Below are 24429 nucleotides of genomic sequence, written 5' to 3'. Positions count from 1 at the left end.
TAACCCACATAGACTATACTCTTTAAAGTATAATGTAACATGAAAATACACTGTTCTATCATAAGGATAAATAGGGACTTCCCTGGCAGTCTAGTGGTTAAGACTCTGTGCTTCCAATGCAGGGGTGCAGGTTCGACCCCTGGGTGAGGAACTAAAACCCCATGTGCCTTGTGGCACAGGCAAAAAATAAATTTAAAAATTTTTAAATCATGATTTTTTTTAATAAAAAAAAGATAAAGAGATTTTCCCGGTACATATATTGAATAACAATTCTGTCTCCCAATACCCTGCAACAGCATTATTTCCAGATACGAAAATCTGTATATTTACTATTGTATATCTTAGCTTTCTCTTTTGTTCAATCAGTATACATATCCATGAGCCAGTACCATAGTGTTCAAATTACTACAGTGTTTCAGGTACTATTGTGATATCTGAAAAAAATTCACTATTTAAATCACCAATAGTGCTCGCTTCGGCAGCACATACACAAAAATTGGAATGATAGAGAAGATTAGTATGGCCCCTGCGCAAGGATGACACACAAATTCATGAAGCGTTCCATATTTTTTTTTAATGGATTAAGGATCTAAACGTAAGGCCAGAAACCATAAAACTCCTAGAGGAAAACATAGGCAAACCACTCTCTGACATAGATCACAGCAGGATCCTCTATGACCCACCTCCCAGAGTAACAGAAATAAAAGCAAAAATAAACGAACGGGACCTCAGTTCAGCTCATTTCAGTCGCTCAGTCAGGTCCAACTCTTTGCGACCCCATGAATCACAGCACGCCAGGCCTCCCTATCCATCACCAACTCCCGGAGTTCACCCAAACTCATGTGCATCGAGTCAGTGATGCCATCCAGCCATCTCATCCTCTGTCACCCCCTTCTCCTCCTGCCCCCAATCCCCCCCAGCATCCGGGTCTTTTCCAATGAGTCAACTCTTTGCATCAGGTGGCCAAAGTATTGGAGGTTCAGCCTCAGCATCAGTCCTTCCAATGAACACCCAGGACTGGTCTCTTTTAGGATGGACTGGTTGGATCTCCTTGCAGTCCAAGGGACTCTCAAGAGTCTTCTCCAACACCACAGTTCAAAAGCATCAATTCTTCAGCACTCAACTTTCTTCACAGTCCAAATTTCACAACCATACATGACCACTGGAAAAACCATAGCCTTGACTAGATGGTCCTTTGTTGGTAAAGTAATATCTCTGCTTTTCAATATACTATCTAGGTTGGTCATAACTTTCCTTCCAAGGAGTAAGTGTCTTTTAATTTCATGGCTGCAATCACCATCTGCAGTGATTTTTGAACCAAAAAAAGTTAAAGTCTGACACTGTGGGACCTAATTAAACTTTAAAGTTTTTTCACAACGAAGGAAACTATCAGCAAGGTGAAAAGACAACCTTCAGAATGGGAGAAAATAATGGGAAACGAAGCAACTGACAAAGAATTAATCTCAAAAATATACAAGCAACTCCTGAAGCTCAATTCCAGAAAAATAAATGACCCAGTCAAAAAATGGGCCAAAGAAGTAAACAGACATTTCTCCAAAGAAGATGGCTAGTTCAGTCATTCAGTCATGTCCGACTCTTTGCAACCCATGAACTGCAGTAAGCCAGGCCTCCTTGTCCACCACCAATTCCAGGAGTCCACCCAAACCCATGTCCATTGAGTTGGTGATGCCATCCAACCATCTCATCCTCTGTTGCCCCCTTCTCTTCCTTCCCTCAATCTTTCCTAGCATCAGGGTCCTTTCAAATGAGTCAGCTTTTTGCATCAGGTGGCCAAAATATTGGAGTTTCATCTTCAACATCAGTCTTTCCAATGAACACCCAGGACTGGTCTGTTTTAGGGTAGACTGGTTGGATCTCCTTGCAGTCCAAAGCACTCTAAAGAGTCTTATCTAACACCACAGTTCAAAAGCATCAATTCTTCAGTGCTTAGCTTTCTTTATAGTCCAACTCTAACATCCATACATGACCACAGATGGCTAACAAACACATGAAAAGATGCTCAACATCACTCATTATCAGAGAAATGCAAATCAAAACCACAATGAGGTACAATCTCACGCCAGTCAGAATGGCTGCTATCCAAAAATCTACAAACAATAAATGCTGGAGACAGTGTGGAAAAAAGGGAACCATCTTACACTGTTGGTGGGAATGTAAATTAGTACAGCCACTATGGAGAACATTGTGGAGATTCCTTAAAAAAAAACTCTAAATAGAACTGCCATATGACCCAGCAATCCCAATGCTGGGCATACACACTGAAAAAACCAGAACTGAAAGAGACATGTGTACCCCAATGTTCATCGCAGCACTGTTTATAATAGCCAGGACATGGAAGCAACCTAGATGTCCATTGGCAGACAAATGGATAAGAAAGCTGTGGTACATATACACAATGGAATATTACTCATCAATTAAAAAGAATACATTTGAATCAGTTCTAATGAGGTGGATGAAACTGGAGCCTATTATACAGAGTGAAGTAAGCCAGAAAGAAAAACACCAATACAGTACACTAATGCATATATATGGAATTTAGAAAGATGGTAACAATGACCACATATGCGAGACACTAAAAAAGACACAAATGTATAGAACAGACTTTTGGACTCTGTGGGAGAAGGCGAGAGTGGGAAGATTTGAGAAAATAGCATTGAAACATGTATATTATCATATATGAAACAGATCGCCAGTCCAGGTTTGATGCATGAGACAGGGTGCTCAGGGCTGGTGCACTGGGACGACCCTGAGGGATGGGACGGGGAGGGATGTAGGAGGGGGATTCAGGATGGGGAACACATGTAAACCCATGGCTGGCTCATGTCAATGTATGGCAAAAATCACTACAATATTGTAAAGTAATTAGCCTCCAATCAAAATAAATAAAAAATAATAAAGCACCAATATTCAGTCTATTATATTAGAGTATTTCAGTGAGTCAAGAATTTGATCCATTCAGCTGAATACTTCTGTCTCCACCTCTCTCATTTTTGCAGTTAGAAATTGTCAGACTGAAGTCATCTAAAAATTTTATTCACTCCTACATCTTGTACCGACGCTTGGAAACCTGGAAATGGGGATTGAAATAGCTCATACTCCTTGAGATCATAAAGGTGGGTCCTAATCTGATAGAACTGGCATCCTTATAAGAAGTAGAAGGGACAAAGAGCTTTCTCTTGCACAAGTGCACAGAAGAAAGGCCATCCAAAGACAGAGTGAAAAAGTGCCCAATGCAAGGTAGGAAGAGAGGATTCACCAGAAACCAAACCTAGCAATCACCTTGACCTTGGATATCAGCCTGAAGAACTATGGGAAAATAAATGTCTGTTGTCTAAGCTCGGCAGTCTATAGTATTTTGTTATGACAACACATGCAGACTAAGGTGACAATGATAATGATTAAAAAAAAAAAATCTCGGTCTGGTGAACAGGGACCTGAACTGAACAACCAGATTTCAACTCAGGAAAATCATGTTCCTTCATCCAATTGCCAGATGCAAGTATTTTTCAAACCCAGAGATTTTTGAATTCACATATTCTTGAAGGAAAGTTATGACCAACCTAGACAGCATACTGAAAAGCAGAGACATTACTTTGCCAACAAAGTTCCATCTAGTCAAGGCTATGGTTTTTCCAGTGGTCATGTATGGATGTGAGAGTTGGACTGTGAACAAAGCTGAGCACTGAAGAATTGATGCTTTTGAACTGTGGTGTTGGAGAAGACTCTTGAGAGTCCCTTGGACTGCAAGGAGATCCAACCAGTCCATTCTAAAGGAGATCAGCCCTGGGTTTTCTTTGGAGGGAATGATGCTAAAGCTCAAACTCCAGTACTTTGGCCACCTCATGCGAAGAGCTGACTCATTGGAAAAGACTCTGATGCTGGGTGGGATTGGGGGCAGGAGGAAAAGAGGACGACAGAGAATGAGATGGCTGGATGGCATCACTGACTCGATGGACGTGAGTTTGAGTGAACTCTGGGAGATAGTGATGGACAGGGAGGCCTGGCATGCTGCGATTCATGGGGTCACAAAGAGTCGGACACAACTGAGAGACTGAACTGAACTGAGTTCTTGAATAAGATGTATGCAATATGACCACAAATAGGTGGCATAAATATTCATTCCAACCTTTCTCTGATGGATCTGATACCATTTAGTTTGTGGATAGGAATTCTCAATTCTCTGAAGATACAAATGCTTTCTCAATCAAATATTACTCAAAATACTAACTCAATGTAGTTTTTACCAGACTAGCTTATTGAAACTTAATTTTAAAATGCAAATATTCAAAAATAGACATAGTTCTGATAAAAAATTATCAATGAAGGAATCCTAGGCTTTTCAGATAGTAAAGTATATTCTAAATCAAATGTACACAATTACATTGTGTGTTAAATAGCACATGAATAAAAACATCAGTAGAAGCTAGTGGAGGAATGAATTTGATGCAAACACATGCCATATTTTGGAATACAAAGTTAAGATATCAAAGCCATGGGGAAAAATAATTATGCATCTATAATAATAACAATCTAGAAAAATAATTAAAATATAATCCCTACTTACCTCCTTATATCAAAGGAAAATGTAAGCATAAAATGTAAAGACAAAAAATTGAATGTTGAAAATGTTAAGAATATTTTGACAACATTGAGTTAGACAAATTTAAGATATAGAGGTAAAAAATATTGATAGAATTAATTATGTAAATTATAAATATTTGTACATGCCCAAAAATATTCTTCACTGTATTAAAAAAAATTTTAAAGAAATCACAAGTAGGAAAAATGATAATCCAAACACAGAGTAATAGGGATAATTAGTGTGTCATTCAATCATTAAAATCAGTATGGAAAAGTGTTGGCAATCAAATACAAAAATTCATTAAGAGACAATTCATGAAAAAGGACTACAAATCACTTAAACATGGATGATACTCAAATTCAATTATGTTTATTGAATAGCAATTAAAGTATACAAATGAAACAATTTGTTTAATCACATTTTCATATACCATAAATGTTTATCAAGCACTAGTGGTTCAGCATGCTGTCAAATGTATTTTCTGAAGTGAGGAGAATAGTTTGTTCAAGCTCATAATGGCATTTTTGGAATAACTATGAATATCGACATTTTAAATACATATACCACTTAACTCAACAATTCCGCTTCTAGAAACTCATGCTTAGAAAATTTTTAAAAGACTTCTTTGCAGAATTATTTATTGTAGAAAAAGAGAACAAACTTGAAGAAAACTGGATACCTAAATTTTAGAGACTTTTAAAGAAGCTGAGCAGTATGAGAAAATTAGAATGAGTTAGATCTGTAAAGACTGTATGGAAAGATCTTCAGAAAACTGAGTTGCAAAATGCAAAATTTATACACACATACATATGGGCAAACACACATGAAAATATGCTTCTCTTTGCAAAAAGCATTATTTGAATAATCTTAGAAACAGTATAGTGACTGCATCTGGGAAAACTGGGGAATTCTGATATTGGTTGGACAGGAGGCACATTTTACATGATTCTATTTCTGTAGGTATTCTATTTTTTAACATTTACTATTATACATCGTACTTTCAATTTCCTATAAAATGGAAAATGTTACACTAAATGTTCATATGTAAGCAAATAAAAGTGAATGAAAAGGATAGCATATATAGTACAAAATATTTTAATTAGTACAATAAAAAGTGAGGATAAAAGGTAAGAATCTGGTTACAAAAAATGAGAAAGTAATATAAGTAATGCATGTTAGTTAATTATTTTTGTAATTCTGACCAACAAATTACATATGACTTATTGACTCTCTTTTAAATGAATTTCAACTTTCCAGTTGCAGTGATAAACTAGACAGTAATGTTTACATTCAAGGAGGGAACCTGCTATTAATAACATAAACAAATATTGTATTCTTCAATAAAAACTCATGATAAATTCTTCAGAGAAAAGAAAAGTTTTCATCAAAGCAATAGACTGATATTGAAGTAAATTCCTAGTGTTAAACTACTTTCTCTGTAATGCATAATGCACTTATTTGCTACTTGACCTCACTTTTTTGGTCCAGAGCTTCTTTATAGCATTCATGATCTCAGAACTTCTTAGACTATAAATCAAGGGGTTCAGCATGGGGCTTATGACTGTATAAAACACGCTCAATGATTTGTCAATGGGGAAGGTCTTAGCAGGTCTTGCATACATGAAAATGCAGGGAACAAAGAAGCAGACAACCACAGTGATGTGAGAACCACAAGTCTGGAGGGCTTTCCGCCTCCCTTCCTGACTCAGGTTCTTCAGAGAGTGCAGGATGACTCCATAGGAGACGAGCAAGAGCAGAAACAGAAGAGTGCACATCAGTCCTCCATTGGCCACCTCTAAAATGCCAATGACAAAGGTGTCAGTACAGACGAGTTTCAATAAGGGGAACATGTCACACATAAAGTGATCAATGATATTGGGACCACAGAATGGGAGCCCATAAACAGTGCCAACTTGAACAATTGAGTGCAGAAAACCTCCAACACAGGACACCAGCAGCAGCACAACACACACCCTTTTCCTCATGACAATCAGATAATGCAAGGGCTTACAGATGGCCACATAGCGGTCATAGGCCATCACCAGCAGAAGGGATATCTCAGATCCACCAAAAAAGTGCTCTGTAAACAGCTGGGTCATACAGGATTCAAAAGATATGGTATTTTCCCCAGAGAACAAGTCTGAAATCAATCTGGGGGAAGCAGAAGAGGAATAAACTAGATCTATAAATGATAAACTAGCAAGAAAAAAGTACATTGGTGAGTTCAGTGTCTTACTGACAGCTACAGTCACAACAATAAGCAGGTTGCCCACTACAGTCAAAACGTAGAAGAACAAGAACATAACAAAAAGGACTTTCTGCTCCTTTGGATTCTGTGTGAGGCCCAAGAGGATGAAATAAGTTACATTGTTCCTTGGTTCCATCTAATCTGTATAGGTGCTGTGTTCACATGTTAGAAACGGTGTGCCTACAAAACAAGGGGAAATTTTTAAATGAATTATAATTTTCATCCTTTGTTATAAATTCAATTAAAAGAATGTGTGTGGACAATCTTTCCATATCCAATGTGTTGTTGATATTTTAATTGCCAAGTTGAATAATGTAGAGTTGCTTGCCCTCATGATATAATGCATGACTAGGGATCAGATAATTCCGACCCTGTATTAAGTTATAAGGATATTCACAGAAGTTAAGAGTCACGGTACAAGGATATATCAATCAAAATTAGAATCAGAGAAGAATTTCCAGAAGAATTAATGCTTTAGCTGAGTTTTTTTTTTAATGAATTAGCAAGAAAGGACAGGAATGGACTTCAGTGAAGTCACAAAGTGTAAAAGAGAGACTCACTTAAGGTAATTAACATAATCAATGTGAGTAGATCAAATCATGAAAAGAAGGTTTCTGTCCTGAATTGTCCCAGATCTCACTGATACTTCTCAGGTCTTTAAGTGGATATTTCCCTTTTCCTGACCAATAAACACTGCAACAGCCTAATTTTGTGCCTCCAGACCCTGTGTTTCACCTAAGTTTCAAATTATATATCTCTAATTATGGACATCCAATTTAATCCAATTTAATATTTGTAAACTCTGGGAGTTGGTGATGGACAGGGAAGCCTGGCATGCTGAGGTTCATGGGGTCGCAAAGAGTCGGACACGACTGAGCAACTGAACTGAACTGAACTGAACTAATATTTATAATACAAACTTTTTTATTCTCCACAATAAATGTAGGCATTTCTATATAAAATTTGAAGAATTATTACCTATTTATCTTGCTAAATGGTATAATTTTCCATGTTATTGCCCAGATAAAAAATTTCAGTTCTCTTCACTTATTTTTCACTGTCATAAAAATTAAACAAATCCTATTGACTCCTTTCAAAATATATCACAAATTGCAATCCCTTCTATTTTTTTCTGCTATACTTTTTTTTATTGTTATTATTCCTGGTCCACTGTGATAGCCTGCTACCAAGTCTCTCCATGTTTATTCTGGCCTCCAAAAATTGGTTCTCCTGAAGCAGTCCAAATTGTCCTTTTCAGTCTTTTTCTGCTGATATCACTCTGCTGCTCAAAAGTGTTGCAGTATATCCCAATTATGCAGTCATAGTTTAACATATCACATTTAATATTTATAGTAACATGGACTACAATCCCTGCATCATAACTGAAAACACTAAGGCTCAGAACATTTATTTCATTTTCCCAAAGTCACACATTTTTAAGTGCTATACCTGCAATTGAATCTAAGTTTCATTTATTTCAAAGTAAGTTAATTTATTTCATAATAAATTGTCACTCAATTGATAAGCTGTCTCCCAGTATTTTCCATTAGTCTTACCTTGTGGAGGCTTGTTCACAATCTGAAGAATGAGTTTTAACTCAATGTAAGCCCTGGAATTCTTTCATCCAGTATGACAGTAGAGGGCAAAGGATGTCTTTATACTTGAGGATAAAACTATGTCATTTGACTGTTCATTTTCTAAATGGATGCTTCTCCTTATTCAGAGGGTCATTTTTATATGCAGTGTAGATTGTTTGAAAAGAATTCCATGAGTACACAGAAAAACAAAGGTGTATCACATTAGGAAATTTATCAGAATGGCCAACAAATCCTATATAAACATAGGAAGATAGCAACTAGTCATTTCCTAGGGAAATTTTTCATAAGTAACCTCTTTCCTAATAACATTAAAAAGAAAAATAGCATTTGATTGTTTAGCCCTTCTCACTCTGTCACATTGACATGGCCAGATTGTATTTTTTTAAATCTAAGAAAAGACCTCCTGAAGAATTGATGCCAGTTACTAAGTGGATAGCCTTTTCTTCGACTTAAGAATGATGACCGTGAAACATTCCATCCCTTCCAGTTGCAATTATTATTGAATCTTAGATTTGGAATGTGTCCAAGACTGATTCTTGCTTAATTAATTAGTGGGATTTTCCACAAAGTTTTTAAAGAACATCTATATGTAAAGATATTAATAGGCCAAATCACATAATTCATGTCAGAAAAGTGCAACATGGGGAAAAAAACAATGCTTAAGATCTCTATCAGATGGCTACCAATCAAAAATAAAATATCAACCCAGTCATTTTGCTTCAGTGAGCTTATTTGTTGTGTATTTCCCCACCCGCAATAGCAAGATTTTCTTTACTTTTGTTTAATACTCAATTTAATCACCATAAAATTTGATTACAAATGTGAAAATTATATCAAAAGACACAAATATATTAAAATTGTAGATATAAAGCTAATAATTTCAACAATTAGTAATTTTTTTAAAAAGTAGGGCACCTCTGTAATGCTAGCAACTGTACTATAAGAGAGGACACAGCAATTAATGAAAATGGGCTAAAATCAGTAAAAGTTTCTTTTTCCTGCATTCCTTTATTTATTTTCTCATAATAAAGTTAGACAAAGAAAGAGACATTAATTGTAGTTGTATTCATGGTTTGTAATATAAGAAATACTGGTAATATAAAAGTACTGCATAGAAAATAAGAGGAAGAATTCTACTATGAGTAATGTAATCAGAGACAGTCTTTCTTAAAAAGTGATGCTTAAACTGAGATTAAAAGGAAAGGAAATGGCTACCTTTAGAAGCATTGTTACAGAAAGCAAAACTAAATAAAAATTAGTAACAAAATTATCTCAGTTCAGAAAACAGAAGCTATACTTAGGAAAATCTAAAATTTCCATGCCAGTACTATGTTAGAAAGGACTTGTGAGAGTGTGACCATTTGTCTTCTTCAAGATTTTAATGTAGAAGTTTTAAAGCTTTAATGTTGAGGAAGATGTTAACAATGGATCTGTCACATGTGGACTTACTATGTCGTGGTACATTCCTTCTGGTGGCATCATACAGGAGACAGCGATAAGGATCATCCACAAGAAAAAGAAATGCAAAAAAGCAAAATGGCTGTCTGAGGAGGCCTTACGAATAGCTGTGAAAAGAAGTGAAACAAAAGGCAAAGGAGAAAAGGAATGATATACCCATCTGAATGCAGAGTTCCAAAGAATAGCAAGGAGAGATACTAAAGCCTTCCTCAGTGATCAGTGCAAATAAATAGAGGAAAACAATAGAATGGGAAAGACTAGAGATCTCTTCAAGAAAATTAGAGATACCAAGGGAACATTTCATGCAAAGATGAGCTTGATAAAGGACAGAAATGGTATGGACCTAAGAGAAGCAGAAGATATTAAGAAGAGGTGGCAAGAATACACAGAAGAACTATGCAAAAAAGACCTTCATGACCAAGATAATCACAATGGTGTGATCACTCACCTAGAGCCAGACATCCTGGAATGTGAAGTCAAGTGGGCCTTAGAAAGCATCAATGGCATTGAAACATGTATAATATCATGTATGAAACAAGTTGCCAGTCCAGGTTCGAAGCACAATACTGGATGCTTGGGGCTGGTGCACTGGGACGACCCAGAGGGATGGTATGGGGAGGGAGGAGGGTTCAGGATGGGGAACACATGTATACCTGTGGCGGATCCATTTCGATATTTGGCAAAACTAATACAACATTGTAAAGTTTAAAAATAAAATTAAATTAAAAAAAAAAAAAAGAAAGAAAGAAAGCATCACTACAAACAAGCTAGTGGAGGTGATGGAATTCCAGTGGAGCTATTTCAAATCCTGAAAGATGATGCTGTGAAAGTGCTGCACTCAATAAACCAGGAAATTTTGGAAAACTCAGCAGTGGCCACAGGACTGGAAAAGGTCAGTTTTCATTCCAATCCCAAAGAAAGGCAATGCCAAAGAATGCTCAAACTACCACACAATTGCACTCATCTCACACGCTAGTAAACTAATGCTCAAAATTCTCCAAGCCAGGCTTTAACAATACGTGAACTGTGAACTTTCAGATGTTCAAGCCGGTTTTTGAAAGGGTAGACGAACCAGAGATCAAATTGTCAACATTTGCTGGATCATCAAAAAAGCAAGAGAGTTTCAGAAAAACATCTATTTCTGTCTTATTGACTATGCCAAAGCCTTTGACTGTGTGGATCACAATAAACTGGGGAAAATTCTGAAAGAGATGGGAATACAAGAGCACCTGACCTGCCTCTTGAGAAATCTGTATGCAGGTCAGGAATCAACAGTTAGAACTGGACATGGAACAACAGACTGGTTCCAAAAAGGGATAGGAGTACATCAAGGCTGTATATTGTCACTCTGCTTAGTTAACTTATATGCAGAGTACATCATGAGAAACGCTGGGCTGGATGAAGCACAAGCTGGAATCAAGATTGCCAGTGGAAATATAAAAAACCTCAGATACACAGATTACACTACTCTTATTGCAGAAAGAGAAGAAGAACTAAGGAGCCTCTTGATGAAAGTGAAAGCGGAGACTGAAAAAGTTGGCTTAAAGCTCAACATTCAGAAAACTAAGTATCTGATCCCATCACTTCATGGCAAATAGATGGGGAAACAGTGGAAACAATGGAAGACTTTAGGTTTTGGGGCTCCAAAATCACTGCAGATGGTGACCGCAGCAGTGACATTAAAAGGCTCTTACTCCTTGGAAGAAAAGTTATGACCAACCTAGAAAGCATATTAAAAAGCAGAGACATTACTTTGCCAACAAATTCCTTCTAGTCAAAGCTATGGTTTTTCCAGTAGTCATGTATGGATGTGAGTGTTGGACTATAAAGAAAGCTGAGTGCTGAAAAATTGATACTTTTGAACTCTGGTGTTGGAGAAGACTCTTGAGAGTCTCTTGGACTTCAAGGAGATCCAACCAGTCCATCCTAAAGGAGATAAGTCCTGGGTGTTCATTGGAAGGACTGATGTTGAAGCTGATACTCCAATATTTTGGCCACCTAATGTGAAGAACTGACTCATTGGAGAAGACCCTGATGCTGGGAAAGATTGAAGGTAGGAGGAGAAGGAGACAACAGAGGATGAGATGGTTGGATGGCATCACCGACTCAATGGACATGAATTTGAGTAAGCTCTGGGAGTTGGTGACGGTCAGGGAAATCTGGCATACTGCAGTCCATGGGATCATGACTGAGCAACTGAAATGGACTAAACTGACATTCCTTCTATTTCCGACTTGGTGAGAGTTGTTTATGAAGAGATGTTTAATTTTTATATGATCATGATCAAACCAAGGAGAAATTAAGAAAATAGTTTCACTTACAAAGCACCAAGAAGAACAAAATATTAAGAGCAAACTTAACCAATGAGACAAAAGTCTTGTAAACTGAAAATCACAAAATGTTACTCAAAGTATTAGTAGAACACACACATATATGGGAAAACATTTATGATCTATAATATTAATAGTATTTAGATGTTAATATTACTTCAAGAGATCTAAAGATTCAGGACACTCCCTATCAAAACCAAAAATGTTTTTTGCAGAAGTAAAAAAATTCATGACAAAATTCATATGGAATATTAAGGACTTCAAAATTGCCAAAACAGTTTTGAAAAGGGAGAAATTTGGAGGTCTCATAATTCCTGATTCTAAAACATACTACAAAGCTACAGTAATCACAGCACTAGTATCGGGATAAAGATGGACAACAGACTAATGAGTAAAAAGAGCCTAGAAATAAACTTTTGTATATGTCCCAGATAATTTTCAATTGCCGAGAGTATTTTATGGGAAAAGGATATAATATGACATTGAGTGAAAAAAGAGACAGTCACAAAAAAACAAATATTGTATGATTCCACATGAAAGTGAAAGTGAAGTCTCTCAGTCATGTCTGACTCTTTGCAACTCTATGGACTGTAGCCCATCAGGCTCCTCCATCCATGGGATTCTCCAGGCAAGAATACTGGGGTGGGTTGCCATTCCCTTCTCCAGGGGATCTTCCCGACCCAGGGATCAAATCCACATCTCCCTCATTGCAGGCAGACACTTTAACCTCTGAGCCACCAAAGAATCAAATCATAGACCAAAAGTAGAATGGTGGTGGCCCACAGGTCAGTGATGGAAAATGGAGAATTTTGTTTAATGGTTTTAGAATTTCATTTGAGTAGTTGAAAAAGTTCTGGATATAGACAGTGGTAATATTTGCATAACAATGAGAACTAACTTAATGGCCACTTTAAAATGATTAAAGTTATGAATTTGATTATGTATATTCAGCCATAATTTAAAAAGTAAATTTATGAACTAAGGTGACCTCATTACTTGATTTATGATATGAACATAGAGTATAGCATGATAGCCCAAAGTAAAGGCAAATATCATTGGCCTCAGATACATCTGGGTAATTTAAGAGGTAAATATGTCAATACAGTGACAAAACTACTGAAGGAAAATTGTTACTTTTAAATTTTTATTTTAATTTGGAGCAATCATGCTTGCATGCTCGGTGGTTTCAGTCATGCCCACTCTGTGTAAACCTGTGGACTGTTGCCCGCCAGACTCCTCTGTCCATGGGATTTTCCTGATAAGGATATTGGACTGGGGGTGCCGTGCCCTCCTCCATGGGATGTTCCCATTCCAGAGATCCAGCCCTCATCTCCTGTAGCTCTTGCACTGCAGGTGGATTCTTTAGCGCAGAGCCACTGGGGAAGCCCATATTAGAGTACAGTGTTTGGCAATGTGCTAGTTCCAGGTGTACAGCAAAGTGAGAGTTACACATATACATGTATGCACTCTTTTTCAATTTCTTTTCCCATTTAGTTTATTACAAAATATTGAGTAGAGTTCGCTGGGCTATACAGTAGGACTTGTCATAATCTATGTCAAATATGTGGTGATTTAGTTGCTAACTCATGTCCGACTCTTGGGATACCACGGACTGCAGCTCACTAGGCTCCTCTGTTCTTGGGATTTCCCAGGCAAGAATACTGGAGTGGTTTGCCATTTCCTTCTCCAGAGGATCTTCCCAACTCAGGGATGGAACCTGGATCTCCTGTACTGTAGGTAGAGTCTCTACAGACTGAGCTACCAGATGTATTTGGGAAATCTCTGGTGGCTCAGTGGTAAAGAAACCACCTGCAATGCAGAAGACACAGGAGACGTGGGTTCCATCACTGAGCTGAGAAGATCCCTTGGAGGAGCGCATGGCAACTCACTCTAATATTCTTGCCTGGAAAATCCTATGGACAGAGGAGCCTGGTGGGCTACAGTCCATAGGGTCATAGAGTTGGACATGACAGACGTGACTGAGCATGAGCAGGAGTGTGGATTTGTCAACTTTAAATTTTTTTGTAATCAATTCAACAAATATGGAGTACCTACATGAGCTAACACTTTCAGTTTCACCATAGGCTAGGCGTTGTTCTAAGTACTCAGGATGCATCAGAAAACAGACAAAAAAAGAAGAAGGCGGGGAGCAAGAAGGAAACGAAACCCAAACTATTTTGGAGTTTCAAAATCAGATTTTAGATGCAAGTTAGCAAACATATTTCAAGGATTTTTGTGCTCCTCCAGAGTAGTGCAGATTGCCTGCTTTTGCAAGGGAAAGAGAGGATTTTATGACATGAAACTTCCCTCCCTACAAAGCAGTGGGAATACACACTACAGATTGTATTTCAATTCCATGCTGCAAACAGAGATGCCAAAGTGACTGATGAAACACTGATTGGAATGAGTTTACCCTCCGAGTAACAGGGAATAATTTATGCTACATGGAAGAGTGATGACTTAAATAGACATTGTAATGACTTGAAATAAATAAATATATTTGCATTTCAAAAGAACAAAATCTCTAGAACTGTATCTTAATGGCTTCTCTCTTTTTTGATTGTTAACTAGATTTTATTTGTTGTTTTGTTTGTTTGTTTATTGTTCCTGGTTGTGCCATGTGGCTTATGGGATCCTAGTTCCTTTACCAGGGACTGAAACCCTGACCTTTGTCAATGAAACCAGGTAGTCACAACCACTGGACTGCAGGAAATTCCCGAATACTAATTCTGATAGAAATTAGAGTTCAACTGACAGCTGAGCAATGCAGAAATCTTAATAGTCTTTATAATGGTAAATAATTCTCAGCCTGGATCTTTCCTCTGAGTGCCTATATTTCAAAATCAACATAATTTTGATAAGTAGTGTTCAGTTGTCCCAATCATAAACTTGATTTTCTCTTTTCCATTTTAAAGAAAAACTCATTGTATATTGTTATAGACTCACTTTCTCATTCCAGAAATTCCTTATAACAATTTCACCTCTAAATTACTGAGTATACAAGCTTAAGAAATTTAGCAAAGAAGTTATCATGATATGAAACGTAGCCAGGACTTGGGAACAGGTACACAAATAAGCAAACACAAAGACTAAGATGACCAGAGTGATGTGAGAGACACAGGCAGAGAGGACTTTGCCTCTCCCCTCCAACAGATACGTCTCTAGGGAGCACAAGATGACGACACAGGAGGCCTTCAAGGGAAAGTATTTAACAGGCAAATGAACACACTGCTGGTAGCAACAGAGACCAAGCGTGTGAGCGTCCATGCAGACAAGTTTCAATAAAGAATTTGTCACACATTAACTGTCCCTAACCCTAACCCTAACCCTAACCCTAACCACAGACAGGCAGCTGCACTGTGAAGAGAATCTGGGTGGTTCCAAGGACAAACCCACTAGCTCGTGTTACTGGAAAGAGGAAGCCACATCTCTTTCACTCACGATGGTTTCACAGCACAGGGTTTTGCAGATGGCCACACAGTGCTTATTGTAATCACGATGGGCAGAATGATCTCAGCAGAGACAAAAGATGTTCAGCAAAGATTTGAGTTCTGAACTGACTGAAAGAGAAGGGTTTTTTTGCTTTTTGTTTTTATTTTGTTTTTACAGCAGTGTCAGCCAGCATTTTAGGTGTCATAGCTGAAATACAATAGCGATCTACAAGGAATAAGAAAGCGATCTACAAGAAACACAAACAGGAACTCTAAACTCTACCCAAGCTTACAATAGGTGACTTGTTCACTGAAGATGCGTATTATGGCACCTAAATAACAACTTTTTAAACTCTTCCTAATTTCACCTTCCTATGGTGAATCTTATTGAAAGAACTGCCTGAACATTTTTTTGTGACTAGCCTCTTTTAAATTTCTTTTAACTTTAGTTTTAAACTATATCATTTATTTTGTTTACATTAAATGTATCGTTAAGTTTTAATAATTTTGAAATAGAAATATGTAAGTCTAGGCATATTTGTGAGAATCAATAGAAATGAGAGACTGCTAGTCTCCTCACAGATCAAAATATGTTACATATTATGGCAATTATGTGTCAACCTGCACATGAATAAAGAGATTAGTGAAACAGAAGAGTGTCAAATTGGGTCCAAATACATTGGGATTTCAGGATATAATAATCATTATTTAAGGCAATGGCACCCCACTCCAGTACTCTTGCCTGGAAAATCCCATGGACGGAGGAGCCTGGCAGGCTGCAGTCCATGGGGTCGCTAGGAGTCGGACATGACTGAGCGATTTCACTTTCACTTTTCACTTTCATGCATTGGAGAAGGAAATGGCAACCCACTCCAGTGTTCTTCCCTGGAGAATCCCAGGGACAGGGGAGCCTGGTGGGCTGCCATTTATGGGGTTGCACAGAATCGGACACGACTGACGTGACTTAGCATAGCATAACATTTCAAAATAATGGCCAAAGATAATCATGTAACTATTTTTAAAAATCATAAAATATTGAGAAACCACTAGAATTTCAATCCCAATTTGATTGAAATTGCAACTCTTATACCAAAATAAATTTGAGATGAATCAAAAATTTTAATATGATTTAAAAATGCTTTAAAAATTGAAATTTGAGATGAATCAAAATTGAAATTGCAACTCCTATACCAAAATAAATTTGAGATGAATCAAAATTTTTAATATAAGATATAAAAATGCTTTAAAAATTAAACATTGAAAAAAAAATGTAAGAATATTTGACACAAGTGGAATGGGAAAAATCTTTCTAAGCAAGGTAAACAAATTTTTTTAATTTGAATACCAAATGTAAAACAATTACATGCAAAAAGCATTCTACATAGTTTAAAAATTTTAAAACATATAACCAGAAAATATTCACTACACATGCAGTGGTAAAAGTGATCTTTTCTTTAGTATATAAGTATCTCATAAAATTAAGTATGGAAAAGATTAACCATTGAGTGAAATAGAAAAAAGTTGAATGAATATAAGTATATAATTTTTGTATTTATATACACATAAATACACACAAAAATAATACAAATCAAAATAAACATATGGCTAATTACTTTACAATATTCTATTAGTTTTGCCATACATCAACATGAATCTTAGCCTCTAATTAAAATAAATAAATTTAAATTTTAAATAAATAAATAAATAAACATATGGAAAGATAATCAAATTCAATTATATCAAAAGAGTTGTGGTTAAAATATGAGTTACTTTAATCAGATGTCATAAATACTTATCAGGTACTGGTCATTGAGATGTGGACAAAAGAATTCTCATAGAGTGAACAGGACTGTAACTATTTAAACAACGTCAAGTATGGTAGCTTGGCAATAGCTACAAAAATCAACATTTTTACCAAAAAAATCAACATTTTTAATGCCTATATTACCTGATTAAATACCATAGGAATAATCCTATGCTTATGAATTCATATTTGCACATATATAAAATATGTATTTATTGGAATATTATTTGTTATAAAAAAGTTTAGCAACCACATGAAGAGAAATGTGCATATTAATTTTGTATAAATTTATAAGAATTTTGTACCATAAGAAAAATTAAGATATATATATGTTAAGTTAAGATATATAGATATTGATATATAGATATGGACTTGGGCTTCCCAGGTGGCACAGTGGTAAAGAGTCCATCTGCCAATGCAGGAGACGCAGAAGACACAAGATTGATCCTGGATTGGGAAGATCACCGGCAGTAGGAAATGGCAACCCACTTCAGTATTCTTGCCTGGGAAACGTCATGGACAGAGGGACCTGGCAGTCTACAGTCCATGGTATCTCAAAGAGTCAGAAACTATAAGTGACTGAGCATGCATGCACAAAATATATGGACTGGTATGGAAACATATTCAAGATATTGAATGGTAAAAGCAAGTGTTATATATATTGAAAGAAACAAATACATGTATGTTAATTACATTTGCATTTGCAAAGATTATTACAAGATGAAAAGAAACAAATTTAAGGCCAACAATTAGGGCTGGAAAATGCTGAGAAAAAAATAGCAAATTCATTTGACACTTCATACCATATTGTCTGGTTTCCATTACTGCTGTTTACTAATACCTGTTTTACTTCACTTCTTGTAAACAGGAAAAGCATTAAGTTAAAAATCTTGTGTATAATGCAACTGAAATATAGTAAAGAAGGCAATATATATAGAATTAAATACTTTAAATTGTATAAATTAAAAGTTCATTTACATGATAAGAATCTAAATAAAAGTGAATCTGTCCTGAAAAAGAGATGTTGTTGCTTTCAGTCTCTAAGTCATGTCCAACTCTTTGTTACCCCATGAACTGCAGCATCATTTTTACTTTTTTTTCATGAAAAAGAGTAAAAAATATAAATCCATAAATTGGTTGGGCTTCCCAGGTGGCTCTAGTGGTAAAGAACCCAGTAGCCAATGCAGGAGACATAAGAGATGCCAGTTAGATCCATGGTTTGGGAAGATCCCATGGAGGAGGGCATGGCAACCCACTCCAGTATTCTTGACTGGAGAATCCCATGAGCAGAAGGGCCTGACAAGTTACAATCCATGGGGTCACACAGAGTCAGACATGACTGAAGCGACTTAGAACACATAAACTGGTATAAAATCAGTGTACTTTCTCATGATTTCATTCAGTTCAGTTCAGTTCAGTTCAGTCGCTCAGTCGTGTCTGACTTCTTGCAACCCCATGAATCACAGCACACCAGGCCTCCCTGTCCATCACCAACTCCCACAGTTCACCCAGACTCACGTCCATTGAGTCAGTGATGCCATGCAGCCATCTCATCCTCTGTCGTCCCCTTCTCCTCCTGCCCCCAATCCCTCCCAGCATCAGAGTCTTTTCCAACTCTTCGCATGAGGTGGCCAAAGTACTGGAGTTTCAGCTTTAGCATCATTCCTTCCAAAGAAATCTCAGGGCTGATCTCCTTCAGAATGGACTGGTTGGATCTCCTTGCAGTCCAAGGGACTCTCAAGAGTTTTCTCCAACACCACAGTTCAAAAGCATCAATTCTTCAGCGCTCAGCCTTCTTCACAGTCCAACTCTCACATCCATACATGACTACACGAAAAACCATAGCCTTGACTAGACGGACCTTTGTTGGCAAAGTAATGTCTCTGCTTTTGAATATGCTATCTAGTTTGGTCATAACTTTCCTTCCAAGGAGTAAGTGTCTTTTAATTTCATGGCTGCAGTCACCATCTGTAGTGATTTTGGAGCCCAAAAAAATGATTTCATTACATATTATTAATTCTTTGCTATATAGGCATTATACTATTCTGGGTACAGAGCTGAACAAGTAATTGTAGACTTTACATTCTAGTAGGGAGGAAAGCTGTTATTAATGCCAGAGTTGTACAATTGTAATCTTTATTTATAATTATCATAAACTTGTTGAAGAAAGAGAAACAAGAATCAAATTGCAAAATGGCTTCAGTGGTGGCTTAGATGGTAAAGAATCTGCCAGCAATGAGGTAGACCTGGGTTTGATCCATGGGTTGGGAAGATCTCCTGGAGGAGGACAGGGAAGCCCACTCTAGTATTCTTCTCTGGAGAATCCCCATGGACAGAGAAGCTTAGCGGGCTACAGTTCACGGGGTCACAGAGAGTTGGACACAACTGAGGGACTAAGCACAAAATGACTTTTGCATTCAAAGGAAATGGAACCTGATGTCAAATGACTCCTTTCATAGAAACTAAAGCACTTAGTTAAAATGAGCTATGATGTTCCTTCTACAGACCTTCTTCATAGACTTACTTAACTCAGAATTTATTAGAATGTCTATTAATGGGTCCTGCACACACTCAATGATTTGTCAATGGGGAAGGTCTTAGCAGGTCTTGCATTTACAAATAGAGAGGGAACAAAGAAGCAGACAACCACAGTAATGTGGGAACCACAGGTCTGGAGGGCTTTCTGCCTCCCTTCCTGAGTCAGGTTCTTCAGAGAGTGCAGGATGACTCCATAGGAGACGAGCAAGAACAGAAACACGACAGTGCAGATCAGCCCTCCATTGGCCAGCAGTAAGATGCCAATGAGATAGGTGTCAGTACACACGAGTCTCAGTAAAGGGAACATGTCACACATAAAGTGATCAATGACATTTGGGCCACAGAATGGGAGCCCAAAAACAATGCTAAGTTGAATAATTGAGCGCAGAAAACCTCCAACCCAGGACACCATTAGCAACACAGCACACACCCTCTGCCTCATGATCACCAAGTAATGCAGGGCTCACAGATGGCCACATAGCGGTCACGGGCCATCACCAGCAGAAGGATGATCTCTGATCCACCAAAAAAGTGCTCTGTAAACAGTTGGGTCATGCAAGATTCAAATGATACGATTTTTTTCCCTGCAAACAAGTCTGAAATCATTCTAGGGGTAACACAAGAAGAATAAGTGACATCCATAAAAGAGAAGCTAGCAACAAAAAAGTACATCGGTGAGTTCAGGGTCTTGCTCACAGGTATAGTCATGATAATGACCAGGTTGCCTACCAGGATCAAAATGTAGAAGAACAAGAACATAACAGAAAGTACTTTCTGTTCCTTTGGATTCTGTGTGAGGCTCAGGAGGACAGAGTAAGTTACATTGTTCCTTGGTTCCATCCAGTCTGGACAGAAGCTGAGTTCAGGTATTAGAAGCAGTTGGTCTAAAAGACAAGGGGAGGGATGGTATGGGGTGGGAGGTGGGAGGGGTGTTCAGGATGGGGAACACATGTACACCCGTGGCAGATTCATGTTGTTGTATGGCAAAACCAATACAATATTGTAAAGTAATTAGACTCCAATTAAAATAAATAAATTTATATTTAAAATAAAAAGACAAGGGGAAAAAACACTTAAATTGAAAAAGAAAAAAAAAACACTTAAAGAGGAAAACACTTCAATGTACAATTTTTATTTAACCATTCATTAGAAGAATGTATATAGAACATCTATTTGTGTCTAATATGTCGTGGCCATTTGATTACCAAGTTGAATACAGTAGTTTCTTTCCCTCAATGATATGGTACATAACAAGGGATTCAGTTCGGTTCAGTTCAGTCACTCAGTCGTGTCCAACTCTTTGCGACCCCATGAATCGTAGCATGCCAGGCCTCCCTGTCCATCACCAACTCCTGCAGTTCACTCAGACTCACGTCCATCGAGTCAGTGATGCTATCGAGCCATCTCATCCTGTCGACCCCTTCTCCTCCTGCCCCCAATCCCTCCCAGCATCAGAGTCTTTTCCAATGAGTCAACTCTTTGCATGAGGTGACCAATGTACTGGAGTTTCAGCTTTAGCATCATTCCTTCCAAAGAAATCTCAGGGCTGATCTTCAGAATGGACTGGTTGGATCTCCTTGCAGTCCAAGGGACTCTCAAGAGTCTGCTCCAACACCACACTTCAAAAGCATCAATTCTTTGGCACTCAGCTTTCTTCACAGTCCAACTCTCACATCCATACATAACCACTGGAAAAGCCATAGCTTTGACCAGACGAACCTTTGTTGGCAAAGTAATGTCTCTGCTTTTGAATATGCTATCTACGTTGGTCATAAGTTTCCTTCCAAGGAGTAAGTGTCTTTTAATTTCATGGCTGCAATCACCATCTGCAGTGATTTTGGAGCCCCAAAAAATAAATTCTGACACTGTTTCCACTGTTTCCCCATCTATTTGCTGTGAAGTGATGGGACAAGATGCCATGATCTTCGTTTTCTGAATGTTGAGCTTTGAGCCAACTTTTTCACTCTCCTCTTTCACTTTCATCAAGAGGCTTTTTAGTTCCTCTTCACTTTCTACCATAAGGGTGGTGTCATCTGCATATCTGAGGTTATTGATATTTCTCCCTGCAATCTTGATTCCAGTTTGTGCTTCCTCCATCCCAGTGTTTCTCATGATGTACTCTGCATATAAGTTAAATAAGCAGGGTGACAATGTACAGCCCTGACGTACTCCTTTTCCTATTTGGAACCAATTTTCCCATTTAGTTTATTACAAAATATTGAGTAGAGTTCCCTGTTCTATACAGTAGGACTTGTCATAATCTATGTTAAATATATGGTGGTTTAGTCTTAAGTCATGTCTGACTCTTGTGATACTATGGACTGCAGCCCACTAGGATCCTCTGTCCATGGGATTTTCCTGGCAAGGATACTGGAGAGGGGTGTCATGCCCTCCTCCACGAGATCTTCCTGACCCAGGGATCCAGCCCACATCTCCATTAGCTCTTGCTTTGCAGGCGGATTCTTTACCACAGAGACACCCGGAAAGCCCATATTAAGATATAGTGATTAGCAATGTCTACATTGCTACAATTATCTACATTGCTAAAAAAAATGACTACAGCAAAGTGACTGAGTTATACATATACATGTATCTACTCTTTTTCAAATTATTTTCCCATTTAGTTTATTAAAAAATATTGAGTAGAGTTCCTTATGCTATAGAATAGGCCTTGCTATAATCTATTTTAAATATATTAGTGTGTATCTGGGGCTTCTCTGGTGGTTCACTGGTAAAGAATCCACCTGTAATGCAGAAGACACCAGAGACCTGGGTTCCATCACTGGGTTGAGAAGATCCCTGGAGGAGGGCATGGCAACCCTCAAGCCTAGGTATATTTGTGAGAGACAATAGGAATGAGACACGGCTAGTATCCTCACAGATCAAAATGTGTTACATATTATGGCAGTTATGTGTCAGCCTGTACATGAAAAAAGAGATTAGTGAAACAGAAAAGTGTCTTGAATTGGGTCAAAATAAACTGGGATTTCAGGAAACAAAACTCAGGATTTCAAGTTAATGGCAAAAAGATAGTTATGCAACTATTTTTAAAAACCATAAAATATAGATAAACCACTAAAATTTCAATACCTATTTAACTCTTATAGCAAAATAAATTCAAGATTAATCAAAAGTTTTAGTATAATATATAAAAATGTTTTAAAAAATAAGCACTGGAAAAGAATTGAAGACTATTTGGCACAAGTGGAATGGGAAAACGTATCTTTCTAAGCAAGATACACAAATGAAAAAAATTGAATATAAAATGTAAAAAAAAAAAGTACATGCAAAAATCATTCTACATAGTTTAAAAAGTTAAAAACATGGAACCAGGAAATGGAGAAGGAAATGTCAACCCACTCCAGTATTCTTGTCTGGGAAATCCCATGGACAGAGAAGCCTGATGGGCTACAGTCCATAGGGTAGCAAAAGAGTCAGACACAACTTAGCAACTAAACAACAAGAAATCTAATTTTTAAACCTAATTTGATGACATATTGTGCGTGTATTTTTAATTACCCCTTTTGAACTAACGTTTCATGCACTTTTTCTCACATCTTCAAATTTTCTTTGAAAACACAATTTTTTTAAATTTTATTTTGTTTTTAAACTTTACATAATTGTATTAGTTTTGCCAAATATCAAAATGAATCCACCACAGGTATACATATGTTCCCCATCCTGAACCCTCCTCCCTCCTCCCACACAATTTTTAATAGCTGCATGATAACCCATCTTATGAACAGATTGTATTCATTTACTTGTCAAATATTTTTGGTTGTTTAGGTTTTTGCTTTTCACTACAGTGAGTGGTACCATAGTCCTCAGTGTTTTTATTCTATTTGTTTAGCAGCTGGTGGCTCAGATGGTAAAGAATCCACCTGCAATGTAGGAGACCTTGGTTCAGTCCCTGGGATGGGAAGATCCCCTGGAGAAGGGCACAGCTACCCACCTCAATATTTTGGCCTGGAGAATTCCATGGACAGAGGAGCATGGCAGGTTACAGTCCTTGGGGTCACAACAAGTAGGACACAGCTGAGACACTTTCACACAAGCAGAAAATACAAAGTGCTCATGCAGTGGTAAAAGTAATCATTTCTTAGCATATAAATGTCTCATAAAAATCAGTATAGAAAAGAGTAACCATTGAATTAAATAGGTAAAATTTGAATGAATATATACATATAAATGTGTTTATATAAATATATACATATAAACTCACAGAAAATTAATACAAATCAAATGAAATGTGTGGAAAGATGATTGAATTCAATTATATCAAAAGGGTTGTGGTTAAAGAATAAGAGTAACTTTAATCAGATGTCATAAATATTTATCAGGTACTGATGATTGAGATGTGGACAAAAGAATTCTCATAGAGTGGACAGGACTGTAACTACTTAACCTCAAGTATGGTAA

General features: G+C 37.3%; 1 protein-coding gene, 1 non-coding gene and 1 pseudogene across 2 annotated transcripts; 1 reads left to right on the top strand and 2 right to left on the bottom strand.

Annotated features, from left to right (window-relative positions):
* The first annotated feature begins 466 nt into the window (after window positions 1–466).
* Window positions 467–571, top strand: LOC139176191 (U6 spliceosomal RNA). Its single transcript, XR_011560646.1, has one exon. It is a non-coding gene; the product is annotated as a U6 spliceosomal RNA (small nuclear RNA).
* A 5385-nt stretch (window positions 572–5956) lies between these two features.
* On the bottom strand, window positions 5957–7274 carry LOC109569273 (olfactory receptor 4A47-like). The gene has a single exon (XM_019974582.2). The coding sequence runs from the start codon at window positions 6985–6987 to the stop codon at window positions 6058–6060; it is 930 nt and encodes a 309-aa protein (XP_019830141.2). The 5' UTR covers window positions 6988–7274; the 3' UTR covers window positions 5957–6057.
* An 11214-nt stretch (window positions 7275–18488) lies between these two features.
* Window positions 18489–20850, bottom strand: LOC139187183 (olfactory receptor 4A47-like; annotated as a pseudogene).
* Between the last annotated feature and the right edge of the window lie 3579 nt (window positions 20851–24429).

This window comes from Bos indicus, chromosome 15, assembly GCF_029378745.1.
Source record: "Bos indicus isolate NIAB-ARS_2022 breed Sahiwal x Tharparkar chromosome 15, NIAB-ARS_B.indTharparkar_mat_pri_1.0, whole genome shotgun sequence".
In the NCBI taxonomy this organism is placed as follows: Eukaryota; Metazoa; Chordata; class Mammalia; order Artiodactyla; family Bovidae; genus Bos; species Bos indicus.
The sequence above is the reverse complement of the archived record's forward strand: the minus strand, read 5'-3'. Positions and strand labels throughout refer to the sequence as shown.